The sequence below is a fragment of the Mustelus asterias genome, chromosome 8 (assembly GCF_964213995.1).
Source record: "Mustelus asterias chromosome 8, sMusAst1.hap1.1, whole genome shotgun sequence".
NCBI classification, from domain to species: domain Eukaryota; kingdom Metazoa; phylum Chordata; class Chondrichthyes; order Carcharhiniformes; family Triakidae; genus Mustelus; species Mustelus asterias.
The window spans coordinates 6,756,700-6,775,612 of record NC_135808.1 but is presented as its reverse complement, the minus strand read 5'-3'; the positions used below and the strand labels follow the sequence as shown (position 1 = coordinate 6,775,612).

The window sequence follows — 18,913 nt, the reverse complement described above, 5'->3', positions numbered from 1 at the left end:
CCACCTTTGGTGGCCGTACCTGTTGCCTAGGCCCCAAGCTCTGGAATCCCCTCTCTAAACGTTTCTGTATCTCTTCCTTTAGGACACTCCTTAGAAACTGAGATTCTGAGGTGAACCTCTTTGATAGTCCTCTGACATAATAATGCCTCGTATGGCAGAGTGTCATCAAGTTTTGTTTTATGATGCTCCTGTGAAGCATCTTCAAGGTGCTACATGAATATAATACGAGGGTGGCACAGTGGTTAGCACTGCCTCGCAGTGCCAGGGACCTGGGTTTAAATCCGGTATTGGGTGACTTCTGAATGGAGTTTGCACATTCTCCCCGTGTCTGCGTGGGTTTCCTCCGGGTGCTCCAGTTTTCTCCCACAGTCCAAAGATATGCAGGTCAGGTGGATTGGCCATGCTAAATTGCCCCTTAGTGTCCCAAGAGGTACAGGTTAGGGGGATTAGCAGGTAAATGTGTGGGGTTATGGAGATAGAGTGGCGGGTGGGTGGGCCTGAGTAAGATGGTCTATCAGAGTCATTGCAGACACGATGGGCCGAATGGCCTCTTCTGCACTGTAGGGATTCTATGAAGTTGTTTTTGCAGATGGACAATGCAAGGCACCTTGGTCACTCCACCTTGCAACACACAAGATAATTCGGGCCTTTTGTCCACCAATTCCAACATAAATTCAGTAAAATGTAGTTCGCTTCCACTTCATCCCGATACTGAACCGCTAAAGGATACAGAGCAGTCATTCCCCAGTACGCCACACAGATCACCAGGAGTAGAAAGGTGATTAAGGGGTAAAGGAGTGATGACATAATGTGACCAATCGCCCTATTGGATAAGAGGAACAGAACGTTATTGCCCATCCATTACAGTTACTGAAAAATAATTATCCATAAACAGGAGAAAATATGTAAAAGATAGGGGGGAGGTGGCCATTCGGCCCTTCTCCACCATTCAATTAGATGATGGCTGAACTAATTTTGGCCTCAGCCCCACTTCTCTGCCCGTCTCTCATCAATTAACAGTTTGTCTAATTCAGCCTTGAACATATTCAATGAGCCAGCCTCCAATGCTCACTGGAAGAGAGAACTCCAAACCACGACAACCCTCCGAGGGAAAAATCAGAGCCAGATCTTTCAGGAGAAAAATTGGGAAACATTCTACACACAAAAGGGTGGTAGAAGTTTGGAATTCTCTTCCACAATTGATGCCTATTCAATTGGTAATTTTAAATTGGAGAATGATTGATTTTTGTTAGCCAGTGGTCTTAAGAGACATGGGGCAAAGGCGGCTAGTTGGGACAGGACCTTTTGGTCCCACTGTCTACATTTTCCCATCCTGCCTGCGACAATGCCCGCTGGTGTCGGAGCCGGATAATCCCACTCTGGAAGTGAGGTTGCAGATCAGTGTTAGGAAACTGAAGGTAGTTTTAAGAGGTTTCTACTTGTATGGGTAAACATTGGAAATAAGGTACACTTTTAGAATCATAGAATCCCGACAGTGCGGGCCGCCGCCATTTAACGCATCAAGCCTGCACTGACAACAATCCCACTCAAGCCCTGTCCCCCGTGATTTAGGTAGGTTTAATTTATTGTTTCTGTGCCTGGAAGGGAGTTGTAGTTAGATTTCATGTGGATAAAAGTGTTGGTCTCTGTGGGGGTAAGTTTCAGTTCCAGCTGAGCTATTGTGTTTAGAGAGCTACGTCGTGAAGAAAGATAGTTGTTTAGCGACTAGAAGGACTCTGTATTAGGAACGGCAGCTTTCTTTGTTCTTCAGTTTCAGTTTAAAGCGAGAGGCAGTTAGAGACAAACAATGAAGCAGTAAACATCTCTCTCTCAGCTCTGCTAGGGGAAGCTAAAGAGGAACCAGTTCTTTCAGTTTTGCTGTAAGAAAACCTCTTCAATGGAGGACTGGTTCAGACAGCCAGTGCCAAAGATCTAAAGAGCAACAAGTTAGGAAGCTAGAGAAATGAAGAAGAGTTTCCAGAAGGTCTGGCGTTAAAGTGATCAAAGCAGGAACTGGGAAGTAGAACAGGGCTCTATTCAGGGACAACAGATAAGCTGGAGAAGAAGTCAATTGGTGAGGACACTGGAGAAAGGTTTTCTAAAAGTAATCTGAAAGTTTGAAATGCTTCACTGTCGTCTGTAAACAAATTATAAAGTATTGACTCGATATCAGAAGTGGTGTGACAGTGAAAACCTGAAAGGGTTAATCTGAAATCCTGACACGGACTTGATGCTAAAAGTGGAGTCAAAGTTCTGGTCAAACTGGTCTTTTGGAAACAAAAACAGAGACCGATGGAAAATCTCAGCATCTGTCGAGAAAGAATAGATCCAAAGTTTCAAGTCAAGATCCTGACTCGAAATGTTGGCCCTATTCTCTCTCCATAGATGCCGTCAGACCTGCTGAGATTTTCCAGCATTTTCTGTTTTTGTTTCAGGGATGAGCAGCATCTGCAGTATTTTACTTTTATCTTGGTGGTCTTTTGGAAAACCTCAATGTATAACCACGATAGGAGATATTAAAGCATATTTTGAAAGTGGAGAGTAGAAACTATCAAATGGCAATCATTTGAGGGGGATTCTAAGGAGAAATCCACAAACACTAACTCTGTGTGCTAATGAGATGAATTAGCTTGAAATTTACTTTATGATCCGTGTTAATCTTAAAATCTGTGTGCATTGGTTACTCTGAGAGAGAAGTAAAGGAGCATTGAACTATAATCATTTTTTCACGTTTAATTAGAGGTTTTTTTCCCCCTTGTTGATAAGACTAATTCACGGTCCTATGACTCTGTTCCTTCACGTTTGAATATAAAAATAAATGTTACGGCCTTTTGACCCAGGGTTGCATTCTGGGATCTTGCCGTACAGTTATATCAACTGGCATCGTAACAATCAGCGATGATCTCATTGAATGGTGGAACAGGCTCAAGGGGCTGAATGGCCTCCTTCTGTTCTGAAACAGAGGAGTGAGGCCTTTCCAGGACCATAAAATCAGCCTTCATGTGTGTTGGCCAACTCTAGAGGTAAAAGAGGCGAGGAAACGAGGTCCAAAAATCAATGAAGCTGGAGGGTCAAGGTGAGTGTCTCACCTGGTTTTCTAGGCCCATGATGTGGAGATGCCAGCGTTGGACTGGGGTAAGCACAGTAAGAAGTCTTCATACTGTTTCTAGGCCCATCCAATGCACACATTCACAGGGTGGCATCAGAAACTGCACCGCAGCAAAATATTACCCAGTACCAGAGGTTTTCCAGTGAGCAGGTCATGTTGGACAGATGTTGTGAGTGAGCGGGTACAGTTACAAACAAACGGGCACACCTACTTGCTGGCTTCCTTGATAAGTGCAATTGCAATCAGGATCCTCTTCCTCAGGAAGATCAGTAGCAGCAGGATTATAACCTCCAGGACAGCCAAGATGATCACTGTAAACGGGAAGAGTACACATTCAGACACACAACCATCTGTCAGGTTGAGCAGGCTTCAGGGAAGGGTGTGAATGTGTTAGACAGCATGCAGAAAGGATTCATAAAAATGGTTCCTGGGATGAGAAACTTCAGTTATGTGGACAGATTGGAGAAGTTCTCCCAGCGTCTGTGTGGGTTTCCTCCGGGTACTCCAGTTTCCTTCCCCAGTTAGGTGGATTTTTAAAAAAATTCATTTGTGGGACATGGGCATTGCTGGCTGGCCAGCATTTATTGCCCATCTCTAGTTGCCTGAGGGCAGTTGAGAGTCAACCAAGTTGCTATGGCTCTGGAGTTACATGTCGGCCAGACCACATAAGGACGGCAGATTTCCTTCCCTAAAGAACATTAGTGAACCAGAAGGGTTTTTCTGACAATCAACAGTGGTCATCAGCAGATTCTTAATTCCAGATTTTTTTCTTATTGAATTCCAATTCCACCATCTGCCGTGGCGGGATTCGAACCCAGGTCCCCAGGACATTTGCTGAATTTCTGGATTAATAGTCAAACAATAATACCTCTAGGCCATCGCCTCCCAATGGAATGGCCATGCTAAATTGTCCTCTAGTATCCCAAGACATATAGGTTAGGGGGATTAATGGGGCAAATATGTGGGGTTACGGGGATAGGGCCTGGATAAGATGTTCTGTCGGAGAGTAGGTGCAGATTTGATGGGCTGACTGGCTTCCTTCTGCACTGCAGAGATTCTATGATTCTTCGTGCAGAAGCAAAGGCTAAAGGGAGATTTGATAGAGGAGTTCAAAAATAATGAGGGGATTGGATGGAGTAAATAGGGAAAAACTGTTCCCACTGGTGGAAGGATCGAGAACAAGGCGGCACAGATTTAAAGCAATTAGCAAAAAAAGCAATGGCGACATGAACATTTGCACTCGGCGAGAGGTTAGGGTCTGGATGTACTGCCGGGGAGTGGGGCAGTGGCAGGTCTATTGGAAGCATTCAAGAGGAAATTGGATTTGTGTGACAAAGGGGAATGATATGAGGTAAATTGCTCCTTCGAAGAGTTAGCGCAAACAGGTAGACTTTAAGGCCTCCTTCTAAGCTGTAACCACATTGTGATTGTTCCATTTCCGTGGGAGAACATTCTGGAATTGCTGTAATGTAGAGTCAGCAATTGAGACACGAATACCAACCCACTCCCCTAACTTCATAGAATCCCAACAGCGCAGGAGGCGAACATTTGGCCCATCGAGTCTGTGACAGAGCATCCCACCCATTCCCATAATCTCACGTATTTATCCCTAACCTAGGCATCTTGGGACACTAAGGGGAAATGTAGCATGGCCAATGCACCTAACCCCTGCACATCTGTGGAGGAAACCGGAGCATTGGAGGAAACCCAAGCAGACACGGGGGGAAAGTGCAAACTCCACACAGACAGTGGCCCAAGCTGGGAATCGAACTCGGGTCCCTGGCGCTGGGAAGCAGCACTGCTAACCACTGTGCCGCCCTAATATCTGGTTTCCTCAATGGAGAGGCTGTGGGTTGAACTCGCTCTGTAAGGTAACAGCTGTGTGCCTGTGAGTAACACACACAGCTTCTGACAGACACTCACAGACAGCCAGCCAGGTCTCCTTGACTTGTCCATAGACCGCGATATCTGTAGTGATGCCGATAGTGGTGATGGTGGCTCCTTTCTTGTTCAGCTCGTCATACTCCCAGTAGCAGTGCCAAATGCCTGGATCAAGGCAAGAGAGAAAGCAATGAGACACTCGCACAACGCCACACTTTACACTGGGGATTTTTCTTTTCCATTACATGAGATTTTTTCTCTTCCTGGGAATGTTGGATCGTGGCCAACAAGTGAAGGAAAACTCGGACCAGGACAAGCAGAAAGGGAGTCCACCCGACCCATATTGATTAATGGAGAGTTCTTGCACTGTCTCCTTCTGAAAATTGGCTAACCTCGACCGATGTGAAATTGTGAGGAACACATTTTTACATATAGAATTAAATGCAGTTTCAGATAAAGAAAGGGAAACCATTAAATACATTGTTCCTATTTAAACAATAACAAATAATTAATTCTATGTTTTAAATTCCAACTACTCTTCAATATAAGCCCTCCCACTGACACACAGTGGCAGCTGTGTCCACCATCTACAAGATGCACTGCAGCTATTTACCAAGTCCTGAGACAACACCTTCCTAACCCATTACCACTGTCATCCAGGACAAGGACAGCAGATACCTGCGAACACCACCACCTGGAAGTTGCCCTCCAAGTCATTCATCGTCTAGACTTGGACATATATCATTGTTCCTTCACTGTTGCTGGGTAAAGAAAAATCCAGGAACTCCCTCCCTAACAGCATTGTGGGTGTACCAGCACCCCAGGGACTGCAGTGGTTCAAGGCGGCAGCTCACCACCACCTTCGCGAGGACAGCAAGGGATGGGCAACAAATGCTGGCCTAACCAGCGGTGCCCACATCCCATGAATGAATAAAATAAAATGTAAACGATTGTCTGTCCTTTCTCTCCAAATGCCTCACAACAACTTGCTGTTCATTTATAACACATCTGGTATAATGATGTAAGCCGTACTCAAACTGATGATCATAAGACCAGAAGATATAAGAGCAGAATTAGGCCATTCGGCCCATCTAGTCTGCTCTGCCATTCAATCATGGCTGATATGATTCTCATCCCCATTCTCCTGCCTTCTCCCCGTAATCCTTGATCTCCTTATTAATCAAGAATGTATCTATCTGTCTTAAAGACACTCAATAACCTGGCCTGCACAGCACTCTGCGCCAATGAGTTCCACAGATTCACCACTCTCCAGCTGAAGAAATTCCTCCTCATCTCTGTTTTAAAGGAGCGCCCCTTCACTGAGGTTGTGCCCTCAAATTCTAGTCTCTCCCACTCGTGGAAATATCCTCTCCACGTCCACTCTATCTGGGCGTCTTAATATTCTGTAAGTTTCAATTAGGTCCCCCCCTCATCCTTTTAAACTCCATCGGGTATAGATCCAAACTCCTCAACCGCTCTTCATATGACAAACCCTTCATTCCAGGGATCATTCTTGTGAACCTCCTCTGGATCTCCTCCAAGGCCAGCACATCCTTCCTTAGGTATGGGGCCCAAAACTGCTCACAATATTCCAAATGGGATCTGACCAGAGCCTGAGACAGCCCCAGCAGTACATCCCTGCTCTTGTATTCTAGCCCTCAAGAAATGAATGCAAACATTGAATTGCCTTCCTAACTGCCAACTGAACCTGCATGTTAACCTTAAAAGAAATCCTGAACCAAATCCCAAATGAACAACATTGAATTGTAAATGTGCTTTTTGCTCCTCATCGCTGCCATTATCTCAAAAGATATTCCTGTCTTCACTTCAAGGAGACGGTGTCCCTTTACAGCTCTGACGAAGGATTATCCAGACTCCATAGATGCCGTCAGACCAGCTGCGATTTCCCAGCATTCTCTGTTTTTGTTTCAGATTAAGAAGTTTAACAACACCAGGTTAAAGTCCAACAGGTTTATTTGGTAGCAAAAGCCACACAAGCTTTCGAGGCTCTAAGCCCCTTCTTCAGGTGAGTGGGAATCACTTTGTTTCAGATTCCAGCATCTGCAGTAATTTCCCTTCATCTTACTGTCTCTTTACGTTTGGTTTCAGGACCGAGATAGGCCTTTATAAAAGCTCCAGTTAGGCCCCAAAATATATTTTTTTATTCATTTAGGGATGTAGGCGTCGGTGGCTGGACCAGCATTTAATGTCCATCCCTAATTGACTTGAATGGAGTTGTTGGCTAGGCCATTTCAGTGGGCTATAGGTCAGGGGTCAAATATAGACCAGATTTCCTTCCTTAAAAGGACCAATGGGCTTTTACAACAATTGACAATTGTGTCATGAAGCAAAAACAAAAAATGCTGGAAAATCTCAGCAGGTCTGACAGCTTCTGTAGAGAGAGAACCGAGCTAACATTTCAAGTCTGGATGACCCTTCGTTAAAATTAAATGTTTCATGGTCATCATTAGATTTTTAATTTCAGATTTTTAAAATTAAATTTAAATTTCACCATTTGCCGTGGCGGGATTCGAACCCAGGTCCCCAGAGCATTACTCTGGGTCTCTGAGTTACTTGTCCAGTGACAATAACACAACACCACTGCCTTCCCTAAATAAAGTATCATGTCTAGAATCCTACAGTGCAAAAGGAGGCCATTTGGCCCATCGAGTCTGCATTGACCACAATCCGACCCAGGCCCTATCCCCATAACCCCATGTATTTACCCTAGCTAGTCCCCCTGAACTAAGGGGCAATTTAGCATGGCCAATCAACCTAACTCACCTCATCTTTGGAGAGTGGGAGGAAACCAGAGCACCCAGAGGAAACCCATGCAGCCATGGGGAGAATGTCACAGATAGTGACTCAAGGCTGGAATTGAACCCGGGTCCCTGGCTTTGTGAGGCAGCAGTGCTAACCACTGTGCCTCCCAAGTCTCGTTCAGGTCATGACGCCTTAGGAAGGATATGAGGGTCCTCGAGAGGGTGAGGAGAAGATTTATAAGACCACTCAGGGATTTTAGCTCCAAGTTAATGACCATAGAATCCTGACATTGCAGAAAGAGGCCATCCGGCCCATCGAGTCTGCACCAACTCTCTGACAAAGCATCCTAGCGCCGTACATTTACCATGGCCAATCCACCTAACCTTAGGTTGGAGAAGCTGGAGCTATTCTCCTTGCAATAAAAGGAAATGGGGTGGGGGGTTGGGAAATTTGATAAGCTTGTACAAGATAATGACAGGTTTGGATAAGAATAAGTCGTAGAATTCCTACAGAAGAGGCCATTTGATCCATTGAGCCAGCACCAACTCGGACAAAGCATCTTACCCAGGCACTCTCTCCTGCCCTATCCTTGTAACCTTGCACATCTACCATGGTTAATCCAACTAACCTACACATCTTTCGACTGTGGGAGGAAACCAATGCAGACCTGGGGGAAAACGTGCAAACTGCAGTCACCCAAGGTTGGAATTGAACCGGGTCCCTGGCACTGTGAGGCAGTAGTACGAACCATAGAAAAAGGTCGGCAAAGAGAAGCTGTTCCCATTGGCTGGTGGTACAGAGACTAGGGGACACAGATTTAAGCAGGAGATGCGGGTGAGGGATGGGACTGCGAGGACATTTTTTTTTTTAAACGTAGCGAGTGGTAATGAGCTGGAACTCACTGCCCGAGAGTGGTGGAAGTGGAAACGAGGGAAGAATTTAAATTGAAATCAGTTGGGTACTTGAGAAAGAAACAGTGGCACAGTGGGGGACTGGTATTGTGGCACAGTGGTTAGCACTGCTGCCTCACAGCTCCAGGGACCTGGCTCCCTGTCTATGTGGAGTTTGCACGTTCTCCCCGTGGCTGTGTGGGTTTCCTCCTGGTGCTCCGGTTTCCTTCCACAGTCCAAAGATATGCATGTTAGGTGGATTGGCCATGCTAAATTGCCTCTTAGTGTCAGGGGGACTAGCTAGGGTAAATGCATGTTATGGGGATAGGGTCTGGGTGGGATTGTGGCTAGTGCAGACTTGATGGGCCAAATGGGCTCCTTCTGCACTGTAGGGATTCTATGATCGATAGTGCAGGACTATAGGGTATAGAACCAGACACTGAATGAGACTGACTGGATTGCTGTACAGTGAGACAGCATGGAACTGATGTGTCGAATGGTCTTTTTTGGGCTACAATAACTCTTATGACTTGTTCCAGCAGCCAGGGGATAGCCCAGCCACCCCACTGGCATGGCCCTTGGGGAATAAGGATGACCATTAAAGCAGAGGGATCATCAGAGAAACCTAACCAGAGAGGCCGTCTCTACGCAGCCTGACTGAAACAGAAGGCGGCCATTCAGCCCCTCAGTCCTGTTCCCCCCCAACATTCGAACAGATCACAGCTGATCAGCACCGGCACTTTGTTGGCTAACTTTGAATGGTTGTTTTGTTCACACGTTCACTAATTGACCCAGGCCAGGTGAATCACTTGTGACAGAACAGATCTCCCTGGTGACCGAACAAGGGCTAAAACCTGGCACGAGGCTGGGTGGGCAACAGGGAACCAGAAAGGGGCCGAGGGTGAAGACCACCCCAAGCAGCCTGAAGAGTGGGCAGGCGATGCCACGCTGGCCACCTCAGTGGTTCACCGCAGTATTTATCAAACCCATTCGAGAGACCAGCTGGCAAGAGATAAAAGTTGCCATAGCAATGGCTCTCAGGAGGAATGCCACGCAGCTGGGGCCGGGAGGTGTGTACACCCACTAGCAATCTATTCATGCAGCACTCTCAAGGACGCATGATAATTAGAATTTGGAGGAGGCCATTCGGCCCCTCGGGCCTGCTCCACCAGTCCCGTAAGATCCGGGCTCATCTGATAGCGGCTTTAACCCTACTTTCCTGTCTATCCCCGCAACCGCTTGACCCTATTATTAATCAAAAATCTGTCTAACCCAGCCTTGAATATATTCAATGACCCAGCCTGCACCACCGGGAAGAGAATTCCAAAGTCTCACATTCCTCCTCATTTCTGCCTTAAATGGATGAACCCTTACCTCGAAACGGTGCCCCCTGGTTTGAGATTCCCCCACAAGAGGAAACATCTTCTTGACGTCTACCTGACAAGGCCTCCTCAGGATCTTCTATGTTTCACTAAAATCACCTCTCACTCTTCCAAATTCCAGTGGGTTCAGGCCTGACCTGTTCATCCTTTCCTCACAAGATAAACCCCTTCATCCCAGGAGTCAACTCAATAAACCTTCTCTGGATTTCTTCCAATGAAAATATCGCTCTCAAATAATAAAACAGTATTTGCTATAGATGTAGCAAGGCTTCCCTACTTTTATACTGTTTGCAATAAAGTCAATTTTGCAACAGAGATAATGTCTCCACAAAGTCCCTTGCCTAATGTCCTCTAGGGAAGGAAATCTGCCGTCCTTACTTGGTTTGGCTTATATGTAACTCCAGAGCCACTGCAACATGGTGGACTCTGAACTGCCCTCTGAAATGGCCAAAAAGCCATTCAGTTGTTCAAGAAGGCAGCTCACCACCATCTCAAGGGCAACTAAGGAAGGGCAATAAATGCTGGCCTGCCAGCGGTGCCATGTCCCATGAATGAACAAAAAAACAGAACAGAGGTATGATTGCAAGCAATCAACTAAATTTGATTTAGCCGACAAGTTGTTAACTAACTTTGAATGGTTGTCTCCCCCCCCCCCCCCACCCCGCCCCGCCTCCCCACAGACTCATGAATCGACCTACCTGTCAGCACGTAGTATGGACATACGAACTAGGAGCAGGAGTAGCCCATTCAGCCCCTTCAGCTTGTGCTGCCATTTGTTAAGATCATGACTGATTCATTTGAGGCCTCTACTTCCCTGTCCCCTTTGTTAGATTGAATCCTGAGTGAACTTTGTTGATTCCCTTCACCTTTTCAAAGTTGAGCAGAGTGTGAGGAACAGGGAGTGTGACACAGTGGAAGGGTTACTCACCGTAAGCAATGACAACGACCAGAGCAACGATCAGAACCCAGACAAGAATTCCCGCCAGAAACCTCAGGAGGAGCAGGAACAGCAGACTCACGATCATAGCAATCACCAGGCCTCTTTTCCAGGGAGGCAAGCGGGGATGAAAAGGAAAGGAAAATCCTTGTAAACTTTCACCATCTTAATTCCCAGGTTACCAGTAACATTTCAACTCTCCTTAAATCATAGGAAAGATTCCTCACAAACCAACACAATCTCGGTGTGAGATGCTCGGTTGAGTGCCAAAGGGTAATGGGTGGGTGGTTTAATCAGCAGGTCTGAAGTGAGAGAGAACAACCCAACACCGAGCAACCCTGATCCCAGTTGTTAATCATCACGCTATTGTTACAACGCGGAGGTTGTTCCCCTTTAATCCCCCAAAGAGGAATACCTCGCCTCATAATCTGTTAAAAAAAGTGTGGGGGACGGTGTGAATTGTCCTTCAGTAATGCTGAGTGGTTAACTGACAGAAATATCTGATACTCACTTTAAGATGAACACTTAACAATTTATTTATTCAACAAACAGGGAACTTTAACTAAATAACATACCAAATAAAACAAGATTCTACTGGGATACTGTTCAAATAAAATAGAATTCTCATTCATTAACCAAAAATATAATAGAATTCTGTCACTCTCAAAAAAAATACAACCAGGTTTTGTGGTTTTCAGAAACTTTTGGAGTTCTTCTGTGGATTCCTCTATCTGAGAGTTCTTTTAAATTTGGTATCTTTTGCTGGTTAGAAGGCAGGGGGTGGAGAGCTGCTCTCGCCCTCTCGACTTGACAATGGCCAACTAACAGTTTTCCTCTTGGCACTAATTTTTATACCTGTGATGATCTATCAATTTTCCTACAACAGGATTGGTCGGACCTTTTTCAACATCACCAAATTCAAATCTGATAGGCTGGATTCCAAAGCATTCAGATGCCTGAAGCCTGTTACCAAGGCAACCCTGTTGCCTGGTTTTTGAGACAAATGCTTCATCTTAGACTCAATGTACTCTGCCTTTTAAACCTCCAAGCACTGAAACGAAACCAGTTTTTAAAAAGGGCCACACAATGTTTTCTTTTCCTCGCGCATTTTTACATTCTTTGCAATCATTCTTTACATCTTTATAAACACAACTTCACAACACTACCCTTTGACCTGAAGCGATCTTTCAGAGCAGGAGATTTATGTGAATGCAAGGTCATTCCACAAAGAAAAAGTGAATCAATCCAATGGAAAAACAAAACATAATTTCCAGCACAAATAGGAGCAGGAGTAGGCCATTCAGCCTTCCAACCCGCTCCACCATTTGATAAGATTGTGGCTGGTCTGATTGTGGTCTCAACTCCACCTTCCTCTGTCAGCCCCCACAACCTTTGACTCCTCCTCTGTCAAAAATACATCCAACTCGTTTTCACAGTAACTTCATTGCAGCGTGGACGTAAGCCTACTTGTGAGAATAATGAATGAACTTAAAGGCAAACTTTGAATAAATTCAATGGCCTCCACTTCTTTGTGGGGGAGGAAACATAATTCCAGGATATTAATCCTCTGAGAAGAAACGTTTCTCCTCATTCTGGTCTTCTTTTTAAACTCTGCCCCCTGGTTCTTATCGGACAACTGTGAAGGCTGTAGCCAGGATTAAAACACCCAGTCTTGTCCACCAAGAGCTCACCCATTCCCTCCCCTCTCCTCCACACAAGGGAAAGTCACCCGAGGCATACAAATGGATGGGAAAGGACAGCATTATAAGCAAAGGGAACTCACATCAAGATCCAATACCAGGACTTGGTAAAATCCTCAAAGATCCTCATGCCCACCTCCTTGGCATTGAAGCTACTCAGCAGATCCCTGGAAAGGACAATCCAAAAGTCAGCCTCCAACACCAACAGCATTTCAAAACGATCTTGTGCAACCCCACCCACCGAATAAAAAAAAACTTACCTCAAACTGTTTAACATGTAGATGGGGTTTTAAATGGTGCAAGCTGCCCCAAGATGCCTCTCGGACAGAAACGGGACACCGGGCGACATGAGGAAATATTAGGGGCTGGTGATCAAAAGTTTGGTCAAAGAGATGGATTTACAGTGGTGGGGTGGGGAAGGGGGGTGGGGTGGGGAAGGGGGGGTGGGGCTAAAGGATAAGAGTAGGACAGAGAAATGGGAGTGTTGGCATATTCCTGAGCTTTTTTAAAAAATTCATTTGTGGGACATGGGCATCGCTGGCTGGCCAGCGTTTATTACCGAGCCCTTGTTCAGAGGCCAGTTGAGAGTTAGCCACATTGCTGTGGGCTCTGGAGTCACATGTAGAACAGACCGGGTAAGGACAGCAGATTTCCTTCCCTGAAGGACATTAATGAACCAGATGATTTTTTCCAACAATCGACAATGGTCATCAGTAGATTCTTAATTCCAGATATTTTTTTTAAAAATTGAATTCAAATTCCACCATCTGCCGTGGCGGGATTCGAACCCGGGTCCCAGAACATTAGCTGAGCTTCTGGATTAATAGCCTAGTGATAATCCCACTAGGCCATCACCTCCCCTGGGCTTGAAGGCCAGGTCACTGAAGGTCTCAGCCACCATTGGCGGAGTGATTGAAATCAAGGTGGTCAGATATCTGGGAGGCTTGTGGGGAGGCTGGAGAAGATTACAGAGATAGGAAGGGATTGAAAGACAAAGATGAGAATTTTAGAAATCAAGATATTCCTTGACCAGGAGCCGGGGCAGGTCAGCGAGCACCTGGGCGGGAGAGGAACAGGAATTTGCTGCGAATTAAGAGAAGGGGGAGCCAAGTTTGGACAAATTAAAATTTACGGAGGGGAGACTGTGGGGGATCCAGTCAGGAGTGAGTTGGAATAGTCGAGTCCTGGGGGTGACAGAGGCAAGGGTGAGGGTTTCAGTAGCGGCTGAGCCGACAGGAGATGAAGTAGGGTGACGTTACGGAAGGAAGCACTCTAAACATTTGAGAACGGCTTCAACTCTTCAAAACCGTCACTGCTTTGCACAGACTTACCCAACGGCACCTTTCACCTCTTCAGCAGAGGCATTGTTCATGGGGGTACCATTAACGGAAAAGTTGGCAGGGTACACCACGTCACCCAGATTTGGTAAACACCTACCGAAAACTGGAAATGGAAAACAGAAGCTGGTGATTAAAAGAGGGACAGGGACAGCATTTAAACCTCCAACACTTTCCTCTTGGGATGCAACGCTCCTTACTTGGGCAGAAAACACAGCAAAGCGCAAAGAAAGATCCCACCAACACGCACAGAGCAAACACCCAGTTAGCTGGGGTAATGTGGGGTAATGTTACCGGACAGAGAGCCACGGGCTTCCATGGCTCTGGGATCTTCGATATCCACCTGTATGATGGACATCTCCACAGCTCGGGAATGGCCGTGATTGGGGGTGTGAGTGATGGTTTCATAGAATCCCTGCAGTGCAAAAGGAGACCATTCGGCCCATTGAGTCTTCACTGACCACAATCCACTCAGGCCCAATCCCCATAAACCCATGTATTGACCCGAGCTCGTCCCCTTGACACTAAGGGGCAATTTAGCATAGCCAATCGACCTAACCTGCACATCTTTGGAGTGTGGGAGGAAACCGGAGCACCTGGAGGGAAACCCACGCAGACACAGGGAGAATGTGCAAACTCCACACAGACAGTGACCCGAGGCTGGAATTGAACCCGGGTCCCTGGCGCTGTGAAGCAGCAGGGCTAATCACTGTGCACCGTGTCACCCCTTTCAGAGAAGTCTGTCTTGGCAATGCAGGTAATTGGACAGCTGGCACACTGGGTACACGTCCTGGACCATGTACTCCAGAGCTACCCATTAATCAAAGGGTTCTAACAAACAGAGTCAGGCTGCTGCTTAGCTGGATTGCTACACTCCAGAGGTTTGAGTGCTCACACTGACTGCTGGATCTACTTCACAAGCTTTGTGTCCTATTGGCCACACCACCCTCAATAAACTAACTAAACTGATCAGATCTCTAATTCTTGGCAATTCTCGCTCCTGCATGGGGAAGCAGACAGGGGCTCCTTGTGCTTCCTGCAATCAGAGACCTCAACCAGCTATTCGACTGTGTGCGCGCAACACAAGAGAAACACAGAGAGAGAGACGGAACAAGAGAGAGAGAGAGAGAGAGAGAGAGACGGAACGAGAGAGAGAAAGAGACGGAACGAGAGAGAGAGTCGGAACAAGAGAGAGAGAGACGGAACGAGAGAGAGAGAGAGAGAGAGAGAGACGGAACGAGAGAGAGAGAGAGAGAGAGAGAGAGAGAGAGAGAGAGAGAGACGGAACGAGAGAGAGAGAGAGAGAGAGAGACGGAACGAGAGAGAGAGAGAGAGAGAGAGACGGAACGAGAGAGAGAGAGAGAGAGACAGAACGAGAGAGAGAGAGAGAGAGAGAGAGACGGAACGAGAGAGAGAGAGAGAGAGAGAGAGAGACGGAAACGAGAGAGAGAGAGAGACGGAACAGAGAGAGAGAGAGAGAGAGAGACGGAACGAGAGAGAGAGAGAGAGAGAGACGGAACGAGAGAGAGAGAGAGAGAGACGGAACGAGAGAGAGAGAGAGAGAGACGGAACGAGAGAGAGAGAGAGAGAGAGAGACACGGAACGAGAAGAGGAGAGAGAGAGAGAGACGGAACGAGAGAGAGAGAGAGAGACGGAACGAGAGAGAGAGAGACGGAACGAGAGAGAGAGAGAGAGACGGAACGCGAGAGAGAGAGAGAGAGAGAGAGACGGAACGAGAGAGAGAGAGAGAGAGACGGAACGAGAGAGAGAGAGAGACAGAACGAGAGAGAGAGAGAGAGAGAGAGAGACGGAACGAGAGAGAGAGAGGGGGAGACGGAACGAGAGAGAGAGAGAGACGGAACGAGAGAGAGAGAGAGAGAGAGACGGAACGAGAGAGAGACGGAACGAGAGAGAGAGAGAGAGAGAGAGAGACGGAACGAGAGAGAGAGAGAGAGAGAGAGACGGAACGAGAGAGAGAGACGGAACGAGAGAGAGAGAGAGAGAGAGAGACGGAACGGAGAGAGAGAGAGAGAGAGACGGAACGAGAGAGAGAGTGAGACGGAACGAGAGAGAGAGAGAGAGAGAGACGGAACGAGAGAGAGAGAGAGAGAGACGGAACGAGAGAGAGAGAGAGAGAGACGGAACGAGAGAGAGAGAGAGAGAGAGAGAGACGGAACGAGAGAGAGAGAGAGAGAGAGAGAGACGGAACGAGAGAGAGAGAGAGAGAGACGGAACGAGGAGAGAGAGAGACCGGAACGAGGAGAGAGAGAGAGAGACACGGAACGAGAGAGAGAGAGAGACACGGAACGAGAGAGAGAGAGAGACACGGAACGAGAGAGAGAGAGAGACACGGAACGAGAGAGAGAGAGAGACACGGAACGAGAGAGAGAGAGAGACACGGAACGAGAGAGAGAGAGAGACACGGAACGAGAGAGAGAGAGAGAGAGAGAGAGACGGAACGAGAGAGAGAGAGAGAGAGAGAGACGGAACGAGAGAGAGAGAGAGAGAGAGAGAGAGACGGAACGAGAGAGAGAGAGAGAGACGGAACGAGAGAGAGAGAGAGAGAGAGACGGAACGAGAGAGAGAGAGAGAGAGACGGAACGAGAGAGAGAGAGAGAGAGAGAGACAGACAGAACGAGAGAGAGAGAGAGAGAGAGACGGAACGAGAGAGAGAGAGAGAGAGAGAGAGAGACGGAACGAGAGAGAGAGAGAGAGAGAGACGGAACGAGAGAGAGAGAGACGGAACGAGAGAGAGAGAGAGAGAGACGGAACGAGAGAGAGAGAGAGAGACGGAACGAGAGAGAGAGAGAGAGAGAGACGGAACGAGAGAGAGACGGACGAACGAGAGAGAGAGAGAGAGTCGGAACGAGAGAGAGAGAGAGTCGGAACGAGAGAGAGAGAGAGAGAGAGAGAGTCGGAACGAGAGAGAGAGAGAGAGAGTCGGACGAGAGAGAGAGAGAGAGTCGGAACGAGAGAGAGAGAGAGAGAGAGAGTCGGAACGAGAGAGAGAGAGAGTCGGAACGTGAGAGAGAGAGAGAGTGAGTCGGAACGTGAGAGAGAGAGAGTCGGAACGGAGAGAGAGAGAGAGTGAGTCGGAACGTGAGAGAGAGAGAGTCGGAACGTGAGAGAGAGAGAGAGAGAGAGAGAGTCGGAACGAGAGAGAGAGAGAGAGAGAGAGAGAGAGAGTCGGAACGAGAGAGAGAGAGAGAGAGAGAGAGTCGGAACGAGAGAGAGAGTGAGTCGGAACGTGAGAGAGAGAGAGAGAGTGAGTCGGAACGAGAGAGAGAGAGAGAGAGAGTCGGAACGAGAGAGAGAGAGAGGAGAGTCGGAACGTGAGAGAGAGAGAGTCGGAACGTGAGAGAGAGAGAGAGAGAGAGAGAGTCGGAACGAGAGAGAGAGAGAGAGAGAGAGAGAGTCGGAACGAGAGAGAGAGAGAGAGAGAGAGAGTCGGAACGTGAGAGAGAGAGAGAGTGAGAGTCGGAACGAGAGAGAGAGAGAGAGAGAGAGAGAGTCGGAACGAGAGAGAGAGAGAGAGAGAGAGTCGGAACGAGAGAGAGAGAGAGAGAGAGAGAGTCGGAACGAGAGAGAGAGAGAGAGAGAGAGTCGGAACGAGAGAGAGAGAGAGAGAGAGAGAGAGTCGGAACGAGAGAGAGAGAGAGAGAGAGAGAGAGTCGGAACGAGAGAGAGAGAGAGAGAGAGAGAGTCGGAACGAGAGAGAGAGAGAGTCGGAACGAGAGAGAGAGAGAGAGAGAGAGAGAGAGTGTCGGAACGAGAGAGAGAGAGAGAGAGAGTCGGAACGAGAGAGAGAGAGAGAGAGAGTCGGAACGAGAGAGAGAGAGTCGGAACGAGAGAGAGAGAGTCGGAACGAGAGAGAGAGAGTCGGAACGAGAGAGAGAGAGTCGGAACGAGAGAGAGAGAGTCGGAACGAGAGAGAGAGAGTCGGAACGAGAGAGAGAGAGTCGGAACGAGAGAGAGAGAGTCGGAACGAGAGAGAGAGAGTCGGAACGAGAGAGAGAGAGTCGGAACGAGAGAGAGAGAGTCGGAACGAGAGAGAGAGAGTCGGAACGAGAGAGAGAGAGTCGGAAAGAGGACGAGAGAGAGAGAGTCGGAACGAGAGAGAGAGAGTCGGAACGAGAGAGAGAGAGTCGGAACGAGAGAGAGAGAGTCGGAACGAGAGAGAGAGAGTCGGAACGAGAGAGAGAGAGTCGGAACGAGAGAGAGAGAGTCGGAACGAGAGAGAGAGAGTCGGAACGAGAGAGAGAGAGTCGGAACGAGAGAGAGAGAGTCGGAACGAGAGAGAGAGAGTCGGAACGAGAGAGAGAGAGTCGGAACGAGAGAGAGAGAGTCGGAACGAGAGAGAGAGAGTCGGAACGAGAGAGAGAGAGTCGGAACGAGAGAGAGAGAGTCGGAACGAGAGAGAGAGAGTCGGAACGAGAGAGAGAGAGTCGGAACGAGAGAGAGAGAGTCGAACGAGAGAGAGAGAGTCGGAACGAGAGAGAGAGAGTCGGAACGAGAGAGAGAGAGTCGGAACGAGAGAGAGAGAGTCGGAACGAGAGAGAGAGAGTCGGAACGAGAGAGAGAGAGTCGGAACGAGAGAGAGAGAGTCGGAACGAGAGAGAGAGAGTCGGAACGAGAGAGAGAGAGTCGGAACGAGAGAGAGAGAGTCGGAACGAGAGAGAGAGAGTCGGAACGAGAGAGAGAGAGTCGGAACGAGAGAGAGAGAGTCGGAACGAGAGAGAGAGAGTCGGAACGAGAGAGAGAGAGTCGGAACGAGAGAGAGAGAGTCGGAACGAGAGAGAGAGAGTCGGAACGAGAGAGAGAGAGTCGGAACGAGAGAGAGAGAGTCGGAACGAGAGAGAGAGAGTCGGAACGAGAGAGAGAGAGAGTCGGAACGAGAGAGAGAGAGAGAGATGG

At 47.8% G+C, this 18,913-nt stretch overlaps 1 protein-coding gene across 1 annotated transcript in view; it reads right to left on the bottom strand.

Moving 5' to 3' along the window:
• slc44a4 (solute carrier family 44 member 4) overlaps window positions 1-18,913 on the bottom strand; it is a 90,337-nt gene that overhangs the window by 17,693 nt on the left and 53,731 nt on the right. Inside the window, exons 8-13 of the mRNA XM_078217303.1 lie at window positions 13,994-14,105; window positions 12,746-12,829; window positions 10,954-11,066; window positions 5,033-5,155; window positions 3,321-3,420; window positions 731-823 (exon numbers count right to left, since the gene is read on the bottom strand). Of these exons, the coding sequence (XP_078073429.1) occupies window positions 731-823; window positions 3,321-3,420; window positions 5,033-5,155; window positions 10,954-11,066; window positions 12,746-12,829; window positions 13,994-14,105 (625 nt within the window). The remainder of the gene's footprint in view (window positions 1-730; window positions 824-3,320; window positions 3,421-5,032; window positions 5,156-10,953; window positions 11,067-12,745; window positions 12,830-13,993; window positions 14,106-18,913) is intronic.